We start from the raw sequence: 18,122 nt of genomic DNA on the forward strand, positions 1-18,122 counted from the left end.
TGCTAAACAAATGATGATAATATATATATATATATGCATTCAGAGATTACAAATTTCTTGATTTTAGCATGAACCTATCATAAATTTTGCTAGGAGACAATTTGCAATTGAGTCACATGATAGTGTTTTATATATGTACGCAAGCATGTAGATGTTGGGCCTCAAGAAGGCACAATTTGACAAAGGCATTATGCAAATTACCATAAAATAAGAAAAGCAAGTCACAAAATGCAAGAACTTAGATTGGGCAATACTAGTTATGATGATTCACAATTGGAAATACGAATTTGCTATTAAAATGAAGAAATATTACAAATAGATTACAAATAGATCTCCATGAGTTGTAAAAGCTCATAAATCATTGGTCTATTTGTACGGCTTGTTTAGTTTGGTGAAATAATTATTCATTGGAATAAAAATGAAATATATAATTTAAATTTTGGGAATCAAGGGAATAGTTATTTGTTGTATATTCCTAATTATTTTATTCGACATATAATAAGAAAGTAATAGACATCTCATGATAAAATTTGAGAATTGTTATTCCTAATCTATTCCTTAATATAGATTTATAATAGCAACATAATTTCTTATATAACTAATTATAACTAACATATTAAAACTAACATATTCCTAAGAAAATCAAACATAATCTTAATATTTGTATTGATTGTGCAACACCTGTCTTAACTTTTTTTTTCGAGCATCTAAAATTTTATTTGGTCACAATACAAGTAGGACTAATCTAACAAATTTTCACTTGACTCACATATTGTTTCGTCGTTGCATCATAATTATACATAAAGTCACATGGCATCTATATGGTTCATTAGGGCCTCCACCACGAGATGGATCAAGTTGAGTAACAAAAATGATAGAATTCTTGCTTCAGAGAATCACCCACACGTATAGAATCAACTGTAGAATTATGACCCACATGAAATGGAAGGTCAATGGACATTTTGGATTAATGGATTAAGGTGGCTTTTGGATTTTAAAATGTTGCGAGAGTTAACGGGGAAGTGGAAGAGTTTTGTTCTATTAATGCCTACTTTTATGGGGAGTGAGATAATAGTTATATATATAGGGTTGAATATTGTCCTCTTGCCACCAATCTTTCTCTCATCAGTTTACCCATATGATTTGGTGAAGAATAGAGACAGACAGAAGGCTGGGTGAGAGAAACGATTCCTACAAGTCCTCTTCAAAGACTAGTTTACATCATGGCTGATCCATGTATGTTTGTTTATGGACTCTTTAGTTTTCAGCATAAAGGAAATATATATGAAGATCATGATAATTAAACATCCTATAATATCAAGAAAATAACAGAATAAATTTTTACATGTGGTATCAGAGCCAAGGTTGAAATTATCATGTTTTTCCTTTAATATAAAAATTGATTTTATTAACTATGTAATGTTTAGCATTCATGATGTTTGTTCGTTTGATTTCGGAAAATTCCCATGTTGTTTGTCGGATTTAATGAAATATTGATGGAGACATATAATTGTTGGATTTATTGGATTGTTATATCATGATTCTGAAATCGTCATCACCTCAATAGTGATATATTGTGGTAATTACGTATCTAAGGAAAAATTCTGTCTAGGAAAGTGGGACTTAAGCGTTCCATTGTGACCCCCAACTTACCTGAAAACTTACCTGGTATAATTTAGCACAATCATTACTGAGCCCACTGGCATGTCATCAGCACCACCTCAGCAAACGACATTATAGCAATCGGGGAATATTTCGTTATGCATGCTTTATTGTTTGAGTTTAGTATGGACTCACTTACGTTGGGTTAATAAATGTATTTATGCATACAAGGGTTGAAATGTTATGAGCTGAATTTTATATATCTTTCATGATAAAAATCTTATTCTGGGATTTTATTTATCTGTTGTGAGTTTGGACAATTTTTGCCGAGTAAAGTATCAATTAATGTTTATTTTATGGTTAGCATGTTGTCACCAAAGTGATCTTGCTAAGAAAAGTTATAAACATTGAATTGAAATATGATTTTGCAAAAATTATTATAGAATGAGTTATTTGATTATTATGGTTGATCCAAAGGTGCATCAACTTTTAAATAATCATTGAATTAGTCAGGATAATTGAAAGAATGGTGGTGAGATTGGGATGGATGGCCAAAGGTGACAGACCAATCGAACTTTAAAGGGTTATCCATTATGTCTGGGTGGGTGAAAATCACCATTAAATATAAATGTTAGTATATTGCATAAGTTAATCCAAAGATTGAACGCGGTTTACTAATGAAATTGTTTTACTCAAAGCATTAATGTTGTGATCATTTTATCATAGTGTCTGTTCCTGTTTCACTACATTCGCTAGCTTCTTCTGTTCCGATCTTTAATGGGATAGATTTTTCTGACTAGAATGAACATATCTAGTTTCACCTTGGTGTTTTGGATATGGACTTAGCTCTGCAAATAGATAAACTAGCTGCTATTACTGAAACAAGCAGTTCGAAGCAGCGAGCTTTGTATAGGTCATGGGAAAGGTCGAATAGATTAAGTATTATGTTCATGTAGATGTGTATAGCAGATAATATTAAGTCAACACTTCCTTAACTTAAAAATACAAAGGAATATCTTAAGGTTGTGGAAGATCGGTTTCGTTCAGCAGACAAGTCCCTTACAGGGAGATTAATGGCTGAACTTACCACCATAAAGTTTGATGGTAGTTGAGGAATGAACGAACATGTCCTTGATATGACTAATCTAGCTCCCAGATTGAACTCACTGGGAATGAATGTTGATGAGAGCTTCCTTGTTCAGTTTATTCTGAATTCTTTGCCTTCTCAGTATGGGTCATTTCAGATTCACTATAATACTATTAAAGAAAAGTGGAATGTGAATGAATTGACAAGTATGTTAACTCAAGAAGAGGCAAGGCTTAAGCAAGAGGGACAACATTCAATTAATGTCATGAGTCATGCAGTTGGAAGCAAAGGAAATAAACCAAAAAAGAGTTTCAAGAAAGATCCATTGAAGGTTGCGGGACCTTCTCATGGCAATAAGGCTTGCAAGAAGGAACATAATGGACTAAAATGTTATTTCTGTCATGGCTATGGTCATTAAAGAAAAATTGCCCGAAACGGAGAGCTTGGTTTGAAAAGAAAGGTAAGTTATTAGCTTATGTATGTTTCGAATCAAATATGACACTAGTTCCTTCTAATACATGGTGAATTGACTCTGGTTCTACTATTCACATTTCAAATTCGATGCAGGGATACCTTTTGACCCATAACAAAAAGGAAAATAAGCATTTATAGTCTTGGGAAATGGAAATCAAGTACCAGTAGTTGGTGTTGGAACCTTTCGTTTGTTTTTAGAGTCAAATTGTTATTTAAACCTGTTTGATACTTTTTATGTTCCAACTATTTTTAGGAATTTAATTTCCATATCAAGACTAGATAATGATGGTTATGGTTTGTATTTTAAACATAAAGGTTTCCATTTTTTGAAAAATGGCTTATGTGTTGGTTCTGGTGTTTTATCTGAGGGGTTATATAAATTTTATCTTAATTAAAAAAAATTTAACACTCCTTACCTTGCATCATAATGTTGGAACTAAACGTAGCAGAGTTAATGAAAACTTCTCTTTCTTGTGGCATAAAAGACTGGGTCATATAACCTGAGAGAGAATGAAGAGATTAGTAAAAGATGGGATTCTTACAAACATTGGTTTTACTGATTTTGATGTATGTGTTGATTGCATTAAAGGAAAGCAAATCAAACATACAAAGAAAGAGACCATGTGTAATGACCCGAAATTTAAATAATTAGAAAATATAATGAATAAAATGGATTAAAGGAAAATAAAGAGAAGAAAGGAAGAATTTTTAAGAAAATAACAGGCCTCGTCGACAAATGTCCTGTATTCGTCGACGAGTGTCCTTCTAAGCTTGTCGACGAAGTCTACTTCTCGTCAATAAAGAAATCCCGAAAGAGAATTTTGAAAACCATGAATTTCATCGACGAAGGTATCTTCTCGTCCACGACGACTCTACAGTGCCTCGTCAACGAACCCACGTGTCTCATCGATGAAGCCCTGCTTATAAATTGAAATTCTTTCATTTTTCAGCGTGAAACTCGAGAAAATTTATGTGTTGAGAATTGAGATCATGCTATCTGGTATATTATGTAAATTTCATTATATGTTTTAAGAACCTTGATGGACCAGTGGATGTTCGGTACCGTAACTACAGACGAGAATTAGTGTAAACACACTATTATGAGAGTGTTGGTGGATGAAAAGTTGATTTGGCCAGAGAAGGGTCGTGTACCCTCCTAGAGTCCGGACCAGGAAGCCGTAGGCAAATCGGACTTATAGATGAGTTATTTTGATTTAGTCTTAGTAGACCAACCAAGACTAAATCCAGTCTTCGGACCGCACAACCCGTCATAGGGGTTAAACATGTCGTTAGTCCAAAATGAGAGGTTCTTTTATACATATTTGTAAATTTATGTAATTTGGCTATTATTGAGCTAGAGTTATTTACTAAAGGAAAATAAGTATTTTTTTTTTACTATATAGGTGTGAGTTACATTTTACAAATGCCATTTTTATTTAAAGTTAAATTAATGGATGTATTTTACTTACATAAAAACTCATTTTAACCACACACTAATAATAATCTATTCCGTCTTACTAAGAAGTGTCTTACCCCAACAAATATTTTCACATTTCAAGACATACAGGAAATCAAGCCTAGCGAGCTTTAGGACGGGGTGTTAGTTATTATAGTTTAGTGTAAGTACTGTGTGATACTAAGTTATTTATATATGTTTTCTTTTCCTGGAGATGTAATAAGATTATCTGGATGTACCCATGCAAACGATGTAATTGTGATGGACCCCACTGGGTTTGGGTCGTTACAATTATGGTATCAGAGACAGTTTTATATTTTTGGGGTGTGACATTATCTCTCTCTCTCTCTCTCTCTTGCATTTTAATACTTGTTTAAGTTATTGTTATTGCTAATTTTAGTTTTGTTTTATTTAAAGTCTTTGTTGGAATTTAAATATTTGTTGGGTCATTTTTATTATTAAAGTTAGTTTGTTTTTCTTTGTTGGAATTTAAATATTTGTTGAGTTACTTTTATTATTAAAGTCATTTTTTTTAATTTTTTTTATTTTTTATTTAAAGCCATTAAATCTAACTTGAGTTATATTTATTGAGGAGCTTAACTTGTTTTTATTTAAAGTTAGTGTTGGAATTAAATGTTGGTTTAAGTTAATTAGTTTGTTTAGTCTATTTCATTGTTGAAGAATTCCTTATTATTTATTTACATTTTGTTCCTCATTTTAATATTTAGATGAGTTGATTATTGAATTGGATACTTTTGTTTACGTTAGTGTTAAGTTTATTTATGCTTAAGACATTGCTAGATTAAGTTTATTTTTAGTTGAGTCAGTGTTAAGTTTAGTGTATTTTCGTTTGCTTCATTTTAATTCCATCACAAATTCACCAAAAACCCCAGAAATTGAATCTAAAATGTGTTTAGTAAACATGTTTTCTCATTTTCTTCTTTCTATTTTACGCAAGTTTGAAACTGATCTGCATTCTCTGAGGAGACGATCTGGCCTTTTGGGCTAATTATTACACGATAGAACTCCTACACTTGGGATAGCCTTTGCGCTGTTCATTTTTAGAGTGAGTCAAGTGAGGCAACTTGCATGATAGGAATTGAAATATTTCGTAATAGATCACATGGAGTGTTAAGGTTGTCTTAGAAGGGATATATCAATAAAGTTCTAGAAAGATTTCATATGACTGAATGTGCAACCACTCCTGCGCTTATTTGTAAGGGGACAAGTTCAGTGAAAAGGATTGTTCACATAATGCATTAGAAAAGAAAATAATGGAAAATATTTCTTATGCATCTGTTGTTGGAAGCTTGATGTATGCTCAAACCTGTACAAAACCGGACATTAGTTTTGCAGTTGGAATGCTCGAGAGATACCAAAGTAATCCTGGGATGGAGCATTGGAAAGCTACAAAGAAGGTTTTAAGATACTTGAAAGGAACATGACACTATAGGCTCACGTATTGAAAATCTGATCAGTTGGAGGTGATTGGTTACTCCGACTCAAATTTTGCTGGTTGTGTTGATAGTCGAAAGTCACCTTTACGTTACTTGTTCCTATTAGCTGGAGGAGCAATATCGTGGAAAAGCGTCAAACAGACTATAATAGCAGCTTCTACCAAGGAAGCTGAATTTGTGGCATGCTTTGAGGCCACAGATCGTGGTTTATGGTTGGGTAATTTTATCTTGGGATTTGGAATTGTCAACAGTATTACCAGGCCGTTGTGATCGTTAGGGATTTATACTAAAAGACATGCTTTATGTAATTGGTTTTAGTATTTATTAATAGCTTCAATTATTCCCATTTTAATGAGAATTTTTGTGAGCAATGTTTGCCTGACATTATTTATTTAATGATTTTACATGTGTGTCTTTTATTCTATATAATAGGCGATCTAGTGTGTAGAGTACGACTTATACACAGAATATTATATCATCATTTCTTATAGAATATAAGTTTATTGTTCACAGTCTTAAATGAAATTGGACACACCATTGGTAGGACTGTAGCACAAGGTTTTAATAGGTATGTCTTGACTATTATGAATAGTACAGTTCCAACTCCTTGTACTAATACACTTTGTGTGTATTGAACGTGACCGTCTTGGGGTAATTGTTTTTATACAGACTATATAAAACAACTAATACCTTATGGTTATTATGAATGCTTATGCTTTTAATCCTGTTATGATTATTGGACAATTGCATATAGTGTTTATTACTTTGATTCATAGAAGAGTGAGATTCTTTATGGGTCACTAAACTCAGTGAGTTGGGTGATGACATTATGTGTATGTTGAACATTAATTATTGATGGAATCCATGTCCCGGTATTAGGATTGATGATACCCCTTGAGGAAGCTTAAAAGTTTTGATTATGTCAAACCCTGCAGGTGGATTTTGAATCTAGGACATTAAGTTAAGTGGAAGGTCTCAGAGAATTAATATGTCAATTAATTAAATTGTCAGTAATTTAATTTAATAGATGGGTATCTGTAATCTTTATGTGGGGAGATAAATAAACATTTAATAATAGGAACTTGAAATTTAATTTCGAATATGACAGAAATGCAATTATAATTCTTTAGTTGTATGAATTATAATTAACGTAATTAAGGATGAATTTGGGTCGAATTAGGAATTCTTATATACGTGGGAAGCCCTAGTCATATTTGTCCAAAGGTCCTTGCTGTAGCCTATATACACGCACTCCATTCAGCAGCTAGGGTTAGACGAGCAAACTTTCACAGAGGTAGATGTTTTCGTGAGAGAAGAAAACCCTAACAGCTGCTTACGAGCCCACTCTCTCAGGAGCAAGGCATGTTCAAGGAATACAATAGAAGATTCCTAGTCGTCTTCAAGAGCTCGTTTTCGTACTTGCAAATTTAGGATCAAACCAGACAGATCTCGCAGGTATAATCCTAATCACGTAATTAGGGTTTGCATGATCCGATTAATTTTTTTTTGTTATCCGTATGCACTACAGTAGGATCATAGGGCTATTCCAAAAGTCCCTTCAATGATAACTCTGCAACAGTTTTTTTCTCCAAAAAAGACAAATATTCTAATGGTGTTAAGCATATGGAGCTCAAATATTTGGTCGTTAAGGAGGAAGTTCGGAAACAAACAGTGGTTAAAGAACATATTAGGACTGAGCTCATGATAGCAAATCCTTTAACTAAGAAATTGGCACCAAAGGCATTTAAGGAACATGCTGATCACATGGGTCTTTGCTGTAATGCCTGATATATGATAGTGAATCTTTATGTTTTGTTCTATAGCATGTATAATGATATCACTAATGGTGTTCTTGAACATTATTCTTGTTTACCATCAATTACGTAATTATGGAGATGAATTATTGTTAACAGGAATGGTCTTTGACAAAGACATTACAAGGACATTATGGTTACTTCCTATTATGGGTTATAATTAAGTAATTTGCTAACATTGTAGTACATGGAAGGGAAGATATCGCCTTATTGATATTTACCGCCATGACTCATGTTGGTAAGTTATTTAATTGTGATATTATTGTAATCTCACTAAAGTATGAATAAGCTAATGTTATGCGCATAATATGGTTATCTTGTTAATCTAAATAAATGTCATTCATATGGACAAAGTGGGAAAATGTAGAATTATGACCCACATGAAATGGAAGGCCAATGGACATTTTGGATTAGTGGATTAAGGTGGCTTTTGACTTTCAAAATGCTGTGAGAGTTAATAGGGAAGTGGAAGAGTTTTTTCCGATTAATGCCTACTTTTATGGGAAGTGAGATATATATAGGATTGGATATTGTCCTCTTGCCACCAATCTTTCTCTTGTCAATTTACCCATATGATCTGGTGAAGAATAGAGATAGAAAGAAGACTAGGCGAGAGAAACGATTCTTCCAAGTCTTCTTCAAAGATTAGTTTACATCATGGCTGATTTAAGTATGTTTGCTTTTGGATTCTTTAGTTTTTAGTATAAAGGAAATATATGTGAAGATCATGATAATCAAACATCCTATAATTTCAGCAAAATAATAGAACAAATTCTTACATCAACTAGGCTTGTAACCATACGATATTTTGAAGAGCAAAAAGTATAATTGACCAACATGTCATGAAATGGTCTATTTGGATGAGGAATTTTGTTTGTACAAAGAAAAGAAAAGAAAAGAAAAATAAAAAGGAAACTCATTATATACTGTATTTTCATTTTATATTAAATACTATTAAAAATGAAAGTTGGTTTTAAAAATGATTAAAAATCAAATATTAATAATATAAAGAATCAATTTTTTGTTCATGAATATAATGTACATTTTATTTCTTTGCTCACTTTTGAAAAATACGGATACAATAATATCTATTTTTAAATATTTTTTGAGCTATGAACCAATATAATTTGGAAAATGAAAAGCTGCTAGCTTGGTAGTTAGCTAGGAATAAAGATAGAAAATGACAACAAATCTAGATTAGGTTAGATCCATTGAGTATCTTATCTTTTCCTCAATCTTATCTTCACACTGTAAAGAACATAATTACGAACAAGAATGACATCCCCCTATACACTTCTAATTAAAAGCCCAGCGTGGATTCTTGCACTTTTGTGCGTGTCAATATATATATATATATATATATATATATATATATATACACTTGTCCCCAAGCAGCTGCCAATATCCCATCATGCAGCAATTGCAATTGCCATTAAGTCATCTCAATTTTAACTTGAGCCATGACAAGTTCATCTCCATTCAAAGATGGAGAAGGTAAGCTATCTTAGTTTCAGCCCGCTCATGCCTTTCTGCTTGAATTCCCACTGGCAAAGCACTAGATCATTTTTTTGAAACTTAAGTTATGTTCAGTTCTTGAAATACTTATCCAATGGAATAGGATTAAATATAATGAAAATGCTTGTGAAAAAGATTATATGGGAATGTAATAATTTGTAAAAAAGTCACTCATGTAAAAGTATATGTTCTTCCATATAATATGAAACAAGAAGGGAAAAGACAATTTCTTGATAGAAAAAAAGATTATATTGCCACTTTCTTCTTTGATACTAACACAATCTTTTGTATGGAAACATTTAGATTTTTCTAATGCAACTACTCTCTATTTAGGGTTAAAGATTTGACAAGCTGAATTAAGCATACACTTCTGTCCGTTTGGATCAAGGATATTGTTAGGAAAAAAAAAAGTAAAATAAGGAGAAAACTCATTTTCCCTTATATTTTCCTTCTCTATTAAATATTATCACATATGAAAGTTTGTTTTACTATAATTAAAAATGAATAAAAACTAAATATTAATGATATGTAAAATCAAAATTTTGTTTATAGATTTGATATAATTTTTATTTTTTTCACACTTTCTTAAACATGAAAATATAGTTTCCTTGATATTATCATTTCCTTTCCCCAATATTTTTTTAGATCCAAATGTAGCCTTAATCTCCAGTCTTTTAGTTCTATTTCACAAGCATTGTTCTAAAATTACTTTAGCCTCACCACTTGAACCAGAGCATGTATGGTTCAAAGCTTCACTGCCAGCATCCACCAAGAAATGAAAAAGTTTTAAGCAAACAGCCCCCAATGATGTTCTTTTTTATCATGATTCAGCATTTAACAGTCTCCTCCAAATATGGGTACAAGTGAGTCGAGTCGAGTTCAAGCTACTTGAATATTTTAATGAGTCGAATTTGAGTTTAGTAATAGTGCTCGAGTCGAGTTTCAAGCTTAATGTAGCTCTTTAATTTTATTATTTTTATATTATATGTATATTATATATATATACATATATATATATATATATATATAATTTTAATTTATAATTGAGTCGAGCTTAATCAAGTCAAGGTTAAGTTTTATGAACTTATAGCCAAGTCAAGTTTGAATTTTATAGTTATGAGATCGATTAAATTCGAGTCGAGTTTCAAGCTTAACATTTCCGATCCAAATCAAATTCAAGTATTTTATTATGTCAACTCGACTCGACTTGACTTAAATACACCCCTACCTCCAAAACCAAGTGGCATGTTATAACAGGCAAAACCTACATTCAAGCCAAAATTAATTAATGTAAGAACACTTTCCACTGGAGATTTGTAAAGAAGTTTAAAAACTTAAATCCAATTGAAGCTGAACACAATCTGAAGTTGTTTGTAAAACAGCAAAATCAGACCGACGCAAATTGTTTCATCAGCACTGTTGATGAAAGAAATAAGTACGCCGCAAGAGTGTGAAATTCGAAATCCAGCTTCAGGGTACTCAAAATACATCATCTGAAGATATCAGAGGAGAGACTAGTGGCAAGCATTGAAGCATGTAATCTGTACGTACTGGAATATATCAAATGGTGAAATGACCATGGAAAATACATCCTGAAACATTTCATGAGCAACTAGTACATTATTACACGAATAAGTTTTAGTATTAGATGAAAAAAGATAACAATCCTTCAATCCTGGCATTTTCCAACAAAATAGTTGGGAAGTTATAGAAAATTATTACATGGAAAAAAATGTCCGGTCCCGCAAATGGGATATGAGAAATGAGAATTGAAACAAACAAATGTAACAGTGGTACTTGCAGCATTGCAGGATGTCTACCGAGTAAAGGCAAATTATGTAAGTTGCACAAGAACTGGAATTCAATCATGGAGGCAACACAATTTGCTGATTCAATATCAGGTCTGAAATTGTCTTTCCATGTCTGTCAATCCTCCGAGAACAGTTGACACCACCATCTAAAATGTTCCGCACCACAACATTTAAAGAATGGATTCCCTTAACTTCATAAATCTCCACCTTAACATGTTCACAGACCCATCTATCTCTCTTGTCAATGGCATCTGAGTTCGGAAATGAAGAGGGGATCAAAAGACTGGAGACTACTTGCTTTACCCAATGGGGCGTTATGACCTTCTTCAGCCTCATAATATCAGGAGGGAAATGTGGGATTATGGAAAAATTCAAATCATTTCCTTTGTCTCCAGCCCTGCTATGTGCTACATTGTAGAGAGGAATCTTCTGTCCAACTGGGGCAGGACATGGATCGATTTCTGGAGATAAATCAGTAGAAATATTGTGACCACAATCTTGGGTGAGAGGGGAGAATGATCCATGCGAAAAATGGGTGTTCTTTAGATTTTCTTCAGGGACACTTTCTACATTATTTTTGTTCATGGCCTGAGTATTCTTTGCTCCAGACTGCCAGAAAACAAGTTCCCGTCTGACCTGAATGACCGAACAAGAATATTTGCTTAGTATTTCTTCCCTTGCATAAAAATGCAGGAACTATTGATCGAAAGACTATAAAAATTGGCAAAGAACTTGTCAAGTTTAAGCAATTAATTAGGAGAGGCAGAAGCTTGTGCTGGTTTAAATATCCCCAGTGCAAAAAATAAAATTAACCCAAGTAGGGACTTGAGATTAAAGAGCTACTATCTGGAACAGAAAATGAGTTCATATGAAAAACCTAGTTTCATGCATCCTGTTACCCCTACATGAACCTATTGAATTGTGTTAGCGTAATACATATTTTTGGTCCATTCTCTGAAAACCTAAGCCCATGGGCCAAGTGGTGGCTTAAAAGTGTATCAGAACTCTATTTATAAGGACAGGTATTCCAATCCGGGGAGGGGTGAGCTACCTTATGTTGTGTAGCCTAGTCCCAGTGTAGGCTGTTAAGGCTTGACATACATTGTTGGCCCACAACCTAAAAGTTTAAGCTTTTAGGTAAAAGTGATAATCTGACATGGTACCAGGGCCGGGTTACTAGGAGGTCCCAGGTTCTAGTCTCATTGCCCACGTATTTCGTTTGGTGTTTAAAAATTTACTCCCAATAATGAGTGTTATTTATCGTGTTTTTATCTTCCCAAGTGCTGTCGGACTGCATGTGCGGGGAGAGTGTTACGACTTGATATACAATGTCGGACCACAATGTAATAGTAATCTAACATAGGCCTCCAATGAAGAAGAAAAAAAAAAAAGGGTATTCAAACCTCATTGCCCCCATATGTTTGTGTTATCAACTGCTACCTGTCAATGGGGCTGCATGCTTTTGTTTTTGCATCTTGTTTTGGTTTTCATTTATTTTTTATTTTTGCCTTCTTGTTGTTGCTGGGGCTGAGGGGGAATAGGGAGGGTTAGATATAAATTGGTGGTCTGTTCCCTTGGCTAAACTAACTAGAAGCAACTGGAAAACAAGTTTTTTTCTTTGCCAAGCAGGGTGAATCTGGTATATCTTGATCATATAATTGCCAGGATGATCTTCCACAGCAAGTCAGGGGAATGATTCGATTGGATTTGTTGGGATTTCCTTCCTTGTGCTCGTGATGCTTTGTCTTGGTGTTTGTGAAGGTTGTAGTGGTTGGTTTATTTCTCGAGATCTTCCGGAGTTTTGTTTGTTTTACACTTATAGTTGTTTAGCTCTTATTTATTCGTTTGGTTGTTGGTCATTGGTTTATTGGTTTTGAATAAGTTGGTTAAGTCAGTTTTAGATTCTTAGGGTTTGATTTTGTTGTCCCCAAGTCTCAAGGTTGGAACCATGGTTTTTCTCCACCATAAGTGAGGGGTTTTCTAATAAAGATAGGAGGTGCCGCCCTCTTTTTCCAGAAAAAAAAAAAAAAACTGGAAAACAAGTTTATAAAAGATCAATTCCAGGAGCATCCATTACTTGATTTAAAAAATGTCAAGTGTGGAGAGAGAGAGAGAGAGCCTTACCATTTGCTTTTCAAGTATAATCTCTCTCTTGTGTCCAGTGCTGCATTTCAACAACAAACAGAAGTATAAATATAACAACAAAAAAGGGGGGGGGGGGGGGAGGGGGGAATCAGCTTTCAGGCAACTTGGTTCACAAATGGAATATGTAATTGAAGGCAGAAGAAAAATATCAAAACAAAAGGTTACACAACTAGGATTTGACAAGGGGAAATGCCAAGTTTAAAATGCTCAAGCCAGATCAGCGACTTAAATTTATTTATTCATGACAACAATTACAGCACAAAAGTGACTGCAGATGACAATATTGCAAAATACTCATCCATTCGACATATATCTGTGGGATTTAATCACAATTAGTTGCTGTTATCATCCCATAATTTCCCCCTCCCCCACCCCTCTGATTAAAATAAGGAAATTTAGTAGAAAAAAGGAAGAAAAAATTCATATTACACATGATAATGTGAAAATAAAATAAATAACAACAAATAGAGGAACGTCAACAACACCCAGAGTGCGAGCTTCAGTTGCAACATGACAAGCTCAATCCTCAATAGTGTTGTCTAGTTAAAGAGGCCTCAGATGCACAAGAGTATCACATGTTTAAAGCTATTCTCAATTGATTGCCATGTTAATGCATAATGTTAACGTTATCCATAGGACCATAGCCAAATATGTCATATTTATGACTAGAAAATTATTTAATAAATTGAGATGTTTAACAATTTATTTTATGGTATTTTGGTAAAGTGAAATTTTAGACAGAGAAAAGCAATTCTGGTTTTTTTTAGATGGAATCAAAATTTTACCTTTTGAAACAACTAAGATAGCATTTGGAATTAAATACATTAATTTTAAAAACAAAACATCAGAATAAAATTTATGGCTAACATTAACATGTTGGAAACCACATTGTCAACCTCACAAATCTATACTCGTCAATAGTTCTTGTGAATCAACTTTATGTCTAGATTCTTAAGGGAAAAGATAACATCCAAGGAGAAGATGGGTTCAGCCTAAGCCCCACAAAACCAATCCAAGTTAAACCTGAACCAAAATAATCATCACAAATTCACTGTGAACAGACAAAATTAAGATTGTCCAACTTACTGGTATGATTTTATAATCATTCCTGTTAGGCAAGCTCTGAATGAGAATCAATCATTCAAAAGCACATAGCAGCCCTAAAAAAGATTAAAACAAATGTAAGAGTTGATAGAAAAAATTAACCTAATACCACCACCACCAGCTGGTCCATTTGTGTATAAAGCTGTAAATTCTTTAACAAATTGAATAGCATGTTCCTTTTGCTCAAATAGTCCATCCATGCGTAACCTAATGTCTTCACCAGCCTTCCCCAATAGAATGCTGTCATCATTCCTGGCTGCCTTCAGGCTATCGAGTCCGATAGTATAAGAAATTATATTATTATTAACACCCGGAAACACTTCTTCCATCCATGATCTAACCTAGCAAATGTCAAGAAGATGTTACCTCTTAGACTATGAACTTAACTAATGGAAACATTCAAGTAATCTACTCAGGCAAAAAAATCAATAGAATGACTACCATTTTAGAGTTGGAATTGATATGAATTTAAATCATAAACAGACGCAAATTTTACCCAAAATAGCAGTACAACATGAAAGCATCAAGTACATTTACCAGAAATTCAGCAGCTTTAGCACGTTTTACACTACCATATCCTCCATAGGATATTTCTCCCCAACCTTTCCATCCACAATCCTGAAAACTAGAAGAAGAAGACCATCAGCAAAAATGGAGCCTGGTTAATGACAAACTCAAATGCATCATTGTTCAACCTAACCCTTAATTGGAATGATTCCAAAATCTGTACTGATAGTAGCTTGTGACTCCTACCCGTATGAGAATTTCTTTAAAATGAGGTTTTGCATGAATTTTTCACTTGCAAAAGTAACTTTGCATAATACTTAGAGCTTTCAGATAGAAATTCGAATAAAAGTCTTCTTACTTAAATTTATTGACTTTATTGTATGTTGGCAAAAAAGCTATTGACAAACAGATTATCTTCTTGATTCGTGCCCATATGACTCTTGTAGTAACTTTTATGCGTCAACAATGTGATTTTAGCAATTAACTTTGGTTAACCCCATCTATCTTGATTAGGCCTTAAAAAAGAAGTCATATACGTTTGTTTCTGGCTCCTCAAATGGCCAACTGCTCCCATTGGTTGAATTTTTATTTAATTACTGACAAGTTGAATTAAGTTTGACCTTGTAAACTCCTTGACCAAGCATATTCCACAAATTGCTTTAGTTAGTTTCCATAATATACTCTTTGATTATCTTCATGTTAATTTGAGTAATATTCTTGACCAATCACAAGAGATGCTACAATTCATAAAATTTGGAATTTAAATTCATTCGCTTAATTTGAAATCCCATCTGTTTCCGAAGATACTCTAAATCAAACTTGCAAACCCAATGCTTACAATATTTAAGTGCTTCTATATTTTAAAGGGATATTGATTAGACTGAAGCAAGACAAGTTGAAGATTAGACTTGGCAAAATTGTGGAGCCTTGTCTGTTCAACAGAAGAAGTATCTGTTGGAGTTTCAATGGCTAAATTGGAGAGTTATTTTAAAAGATAGACATACGAAAAGGAAGAAGGCTGTGCACCATAACTTCAGTCTCTTCAGTTTTGAGCTTGCTCAGTTATAGATGTAAGAAAAGGAAGGAGGCTGTGCACCATAACTTCCATCTCTCCAGTTTTGAGCTCGCTATTACTTACCCAGTTCAGCTGTTATTGAATTTTGCTCAAACACCTTCTTGAAGTCTCTACTGGAGGATAAAATATGCAATATAATATATATTAGATTTTATTTTGGATTATATTTTTGGAATATTTAGAGAATATTTCTAGAATATTTAGAATTTCGCTTTTGGAAGCAGTATTCTTGCAAATCTTTATGTGATTTTTTGACTAGATCTAATTCATCTTTTCCTCTCTATATATCCATTTGGAAGGCCAAAGTCCCCTTTAAAATCAAGGCTTTTATCTGGTTGGCTGCTCTTAATAGGGTTAATAACTTAATACCAATAACTTGTTACAGATCAGGAGACCTTTGAAGGCTCTACCTCCAGACGTCTGTGTTCTCTGTGTTAATTGTTCAGAATCTGCATTGCATCTTTTTATACATTGTGATTATGCTTGGGGGATATGGAATAAGTTCTTTGGTTTTTAAGGTGAATGGTAGGTGAGTTCAGAGGCAGTGGAAGACATTTTGGCCGTTCCTTTTGATGGTTTTGTCAGAAAAAAGGAAAAGACAGTGCTCTGGAAATGTGCCTTTTTGCAGTATCTTGGGGGTTGAGGATGGAGCGTAATGCGCCTAACTTTTAGGGAAGAAGTCATTGCATTTGCTGGTTTGGAAAAGATACATTATTTGGCTTCTCTTTGGTGTGTGTGGCAGGGGAATTTTAAAGGGGTGAGCTTTTTTTATATTCAGTGCAATTAGCGCTATGTGCTGAATTGTTAGCTTGTGCTGGTTTTACTTGCTTTTTTTAGCTTTCCGGTTTTCTTCCATGTTTTTTTATCTGGAGTTTTCCAGACTTCACTAAAGAAATGTCTTATTCTCCTGACTATATATTCTTAATCTATTAACAAATTCTTCTTTTACTATCAACAAATCAATGATCTTAGCTGGAGCCACAAGTCATAAAATTCCAAGACATACCTACTTGTAATGAATTTTAAGTTGAGTGAAATTATAAATTGATTATGTGTGCCTGGAAGCAAGGTGATCCCTTGGCAAGGTAGTTCATATTGTGTTCTTGTATCATCTCTCCCTAATATTTCTTCTGTCTCATTCTCCCCCCTTCCCCCCGGGGGTCCTTCACATATTCCTCTCACATATCCTGAATCTGTCATAGTTCCGCTTTCTCTCATTCTACATCAATATTTCTGTTATAATTAAAAAATTCCTTCTCAATTCCTGGGTGAAAGAACATGTGCGGACTGATAGTCCTTATATGGCCCTAGGTTGAAGTACTTTGTGTTGGGAAATGTTTCCACATTAGTTCATAAAGAACTTGTTTTGTAAAAGTGGGTTGATCTTCACTGTGAAGAAGGATGGGGTTAGTGAAAATATCAAGGGGATCTTGAGGACTGGATGTAGGCACTAGGTCTGGGCCAAATGACTATGATTGTGTCTCTGACTCTCTCTTTCCCTTATTCCTTAATTTCTAGAATTGTCTACTTTGTGCATGATTGATTTTTTGAGTTGGTGTAAATTAGTTGGTCTTAACTTCCGAATTAACATAGGACATCAATCCAAACCCCCCCCCCCCCCCCCCAATGCTCACGCTTAGAACTCTAGCTTCGAATAAACAAGCACCAAAATGATAATTGCTGACGAGAAACTCCAACAAAAAATATAAATATATTAATTTTGAGAATTAATCTCCATACAGTGGAGAGAGACAGCTGAAATTAAAAAACTTCTCTGTAAAATAAATTATCATAAGGAGCACAAATCCATCATGAATATTGGCATCATAAATGTTTTGGACACAAGAATGAAGGACAACCACTTCAACAAAAAATGAGTTACTGGACCCAAGTAATATTCCCCTAAATTTTGCATCAGTCACCACTTTAATGTCCCAAAGACTGGCGACATCTCAGGTAACAACAAACCTGATGGGTATCAGAGACACTGTTGTCCAGGGAAAAGTGGTCACTTTAAACAAACAGTGGGAGGAAGTTCTGCTTCCACTGCATCCCAAAAAGGACAAATAAAAACA

General features: G+C 33.8%; 1 protein-coding gene across 3 annotated transcripts in view; it reads right to left on the minus strand.

Moving 5' to 3' along the window:
- Nucleotides 1-11,010: 11,010 nt before the first annotated feature.
- The window catches only part of LOC131165917 (uncharacterized), a 29,195-nt gene continuing 22,083 nt past the window's right edge, over nucleotides 11,011-18,122 (minus strand). For all 3 annotated transcript variants that reach the window (XM_058124096.1, XM_058124095.1, XM_058124094.1), the window contains 4 exons: nucleotides 15,003-15,083; nucleotides 14,568-14,806; nucleotides 13,341-13,380; nucleotides 11,011-11,852 (listed from right to left, as the gene is read on the minus strand). In XM_058124096.1, coding sequence (XP_057980079.1) covers nucleotides 11,271-11,852; nucleotides 13,341-13,380; nucleotides 14,568-14,806; nucleotides 15,003-15,083 — 942 coding nt within the window. In that variant the 3' untranslated portion in view covers nucleotides 11,011-11,270. The remainder of the gene's footprint in view (nucleotides 11,853-13,340; nucleotides 13,381-14,567; nucleotides 14,807-15,002; nucleotides 15,084-18,122) is intronic.

Source organism: Malania oleifera, chromosome 10, assembly GCF_029873635.1.
Source record: "Malania oleifera isolate guangnan ecotype guangnan chromosome 10, ASM2987363v1, whole genome shotgun sequence".
Lineage (NCBI taxonomy): Eukaryota > Viridiplantae > Streptophyta > Magnoliopsida > Santalales > Ximeniaceae > Malania > Malania oleifera.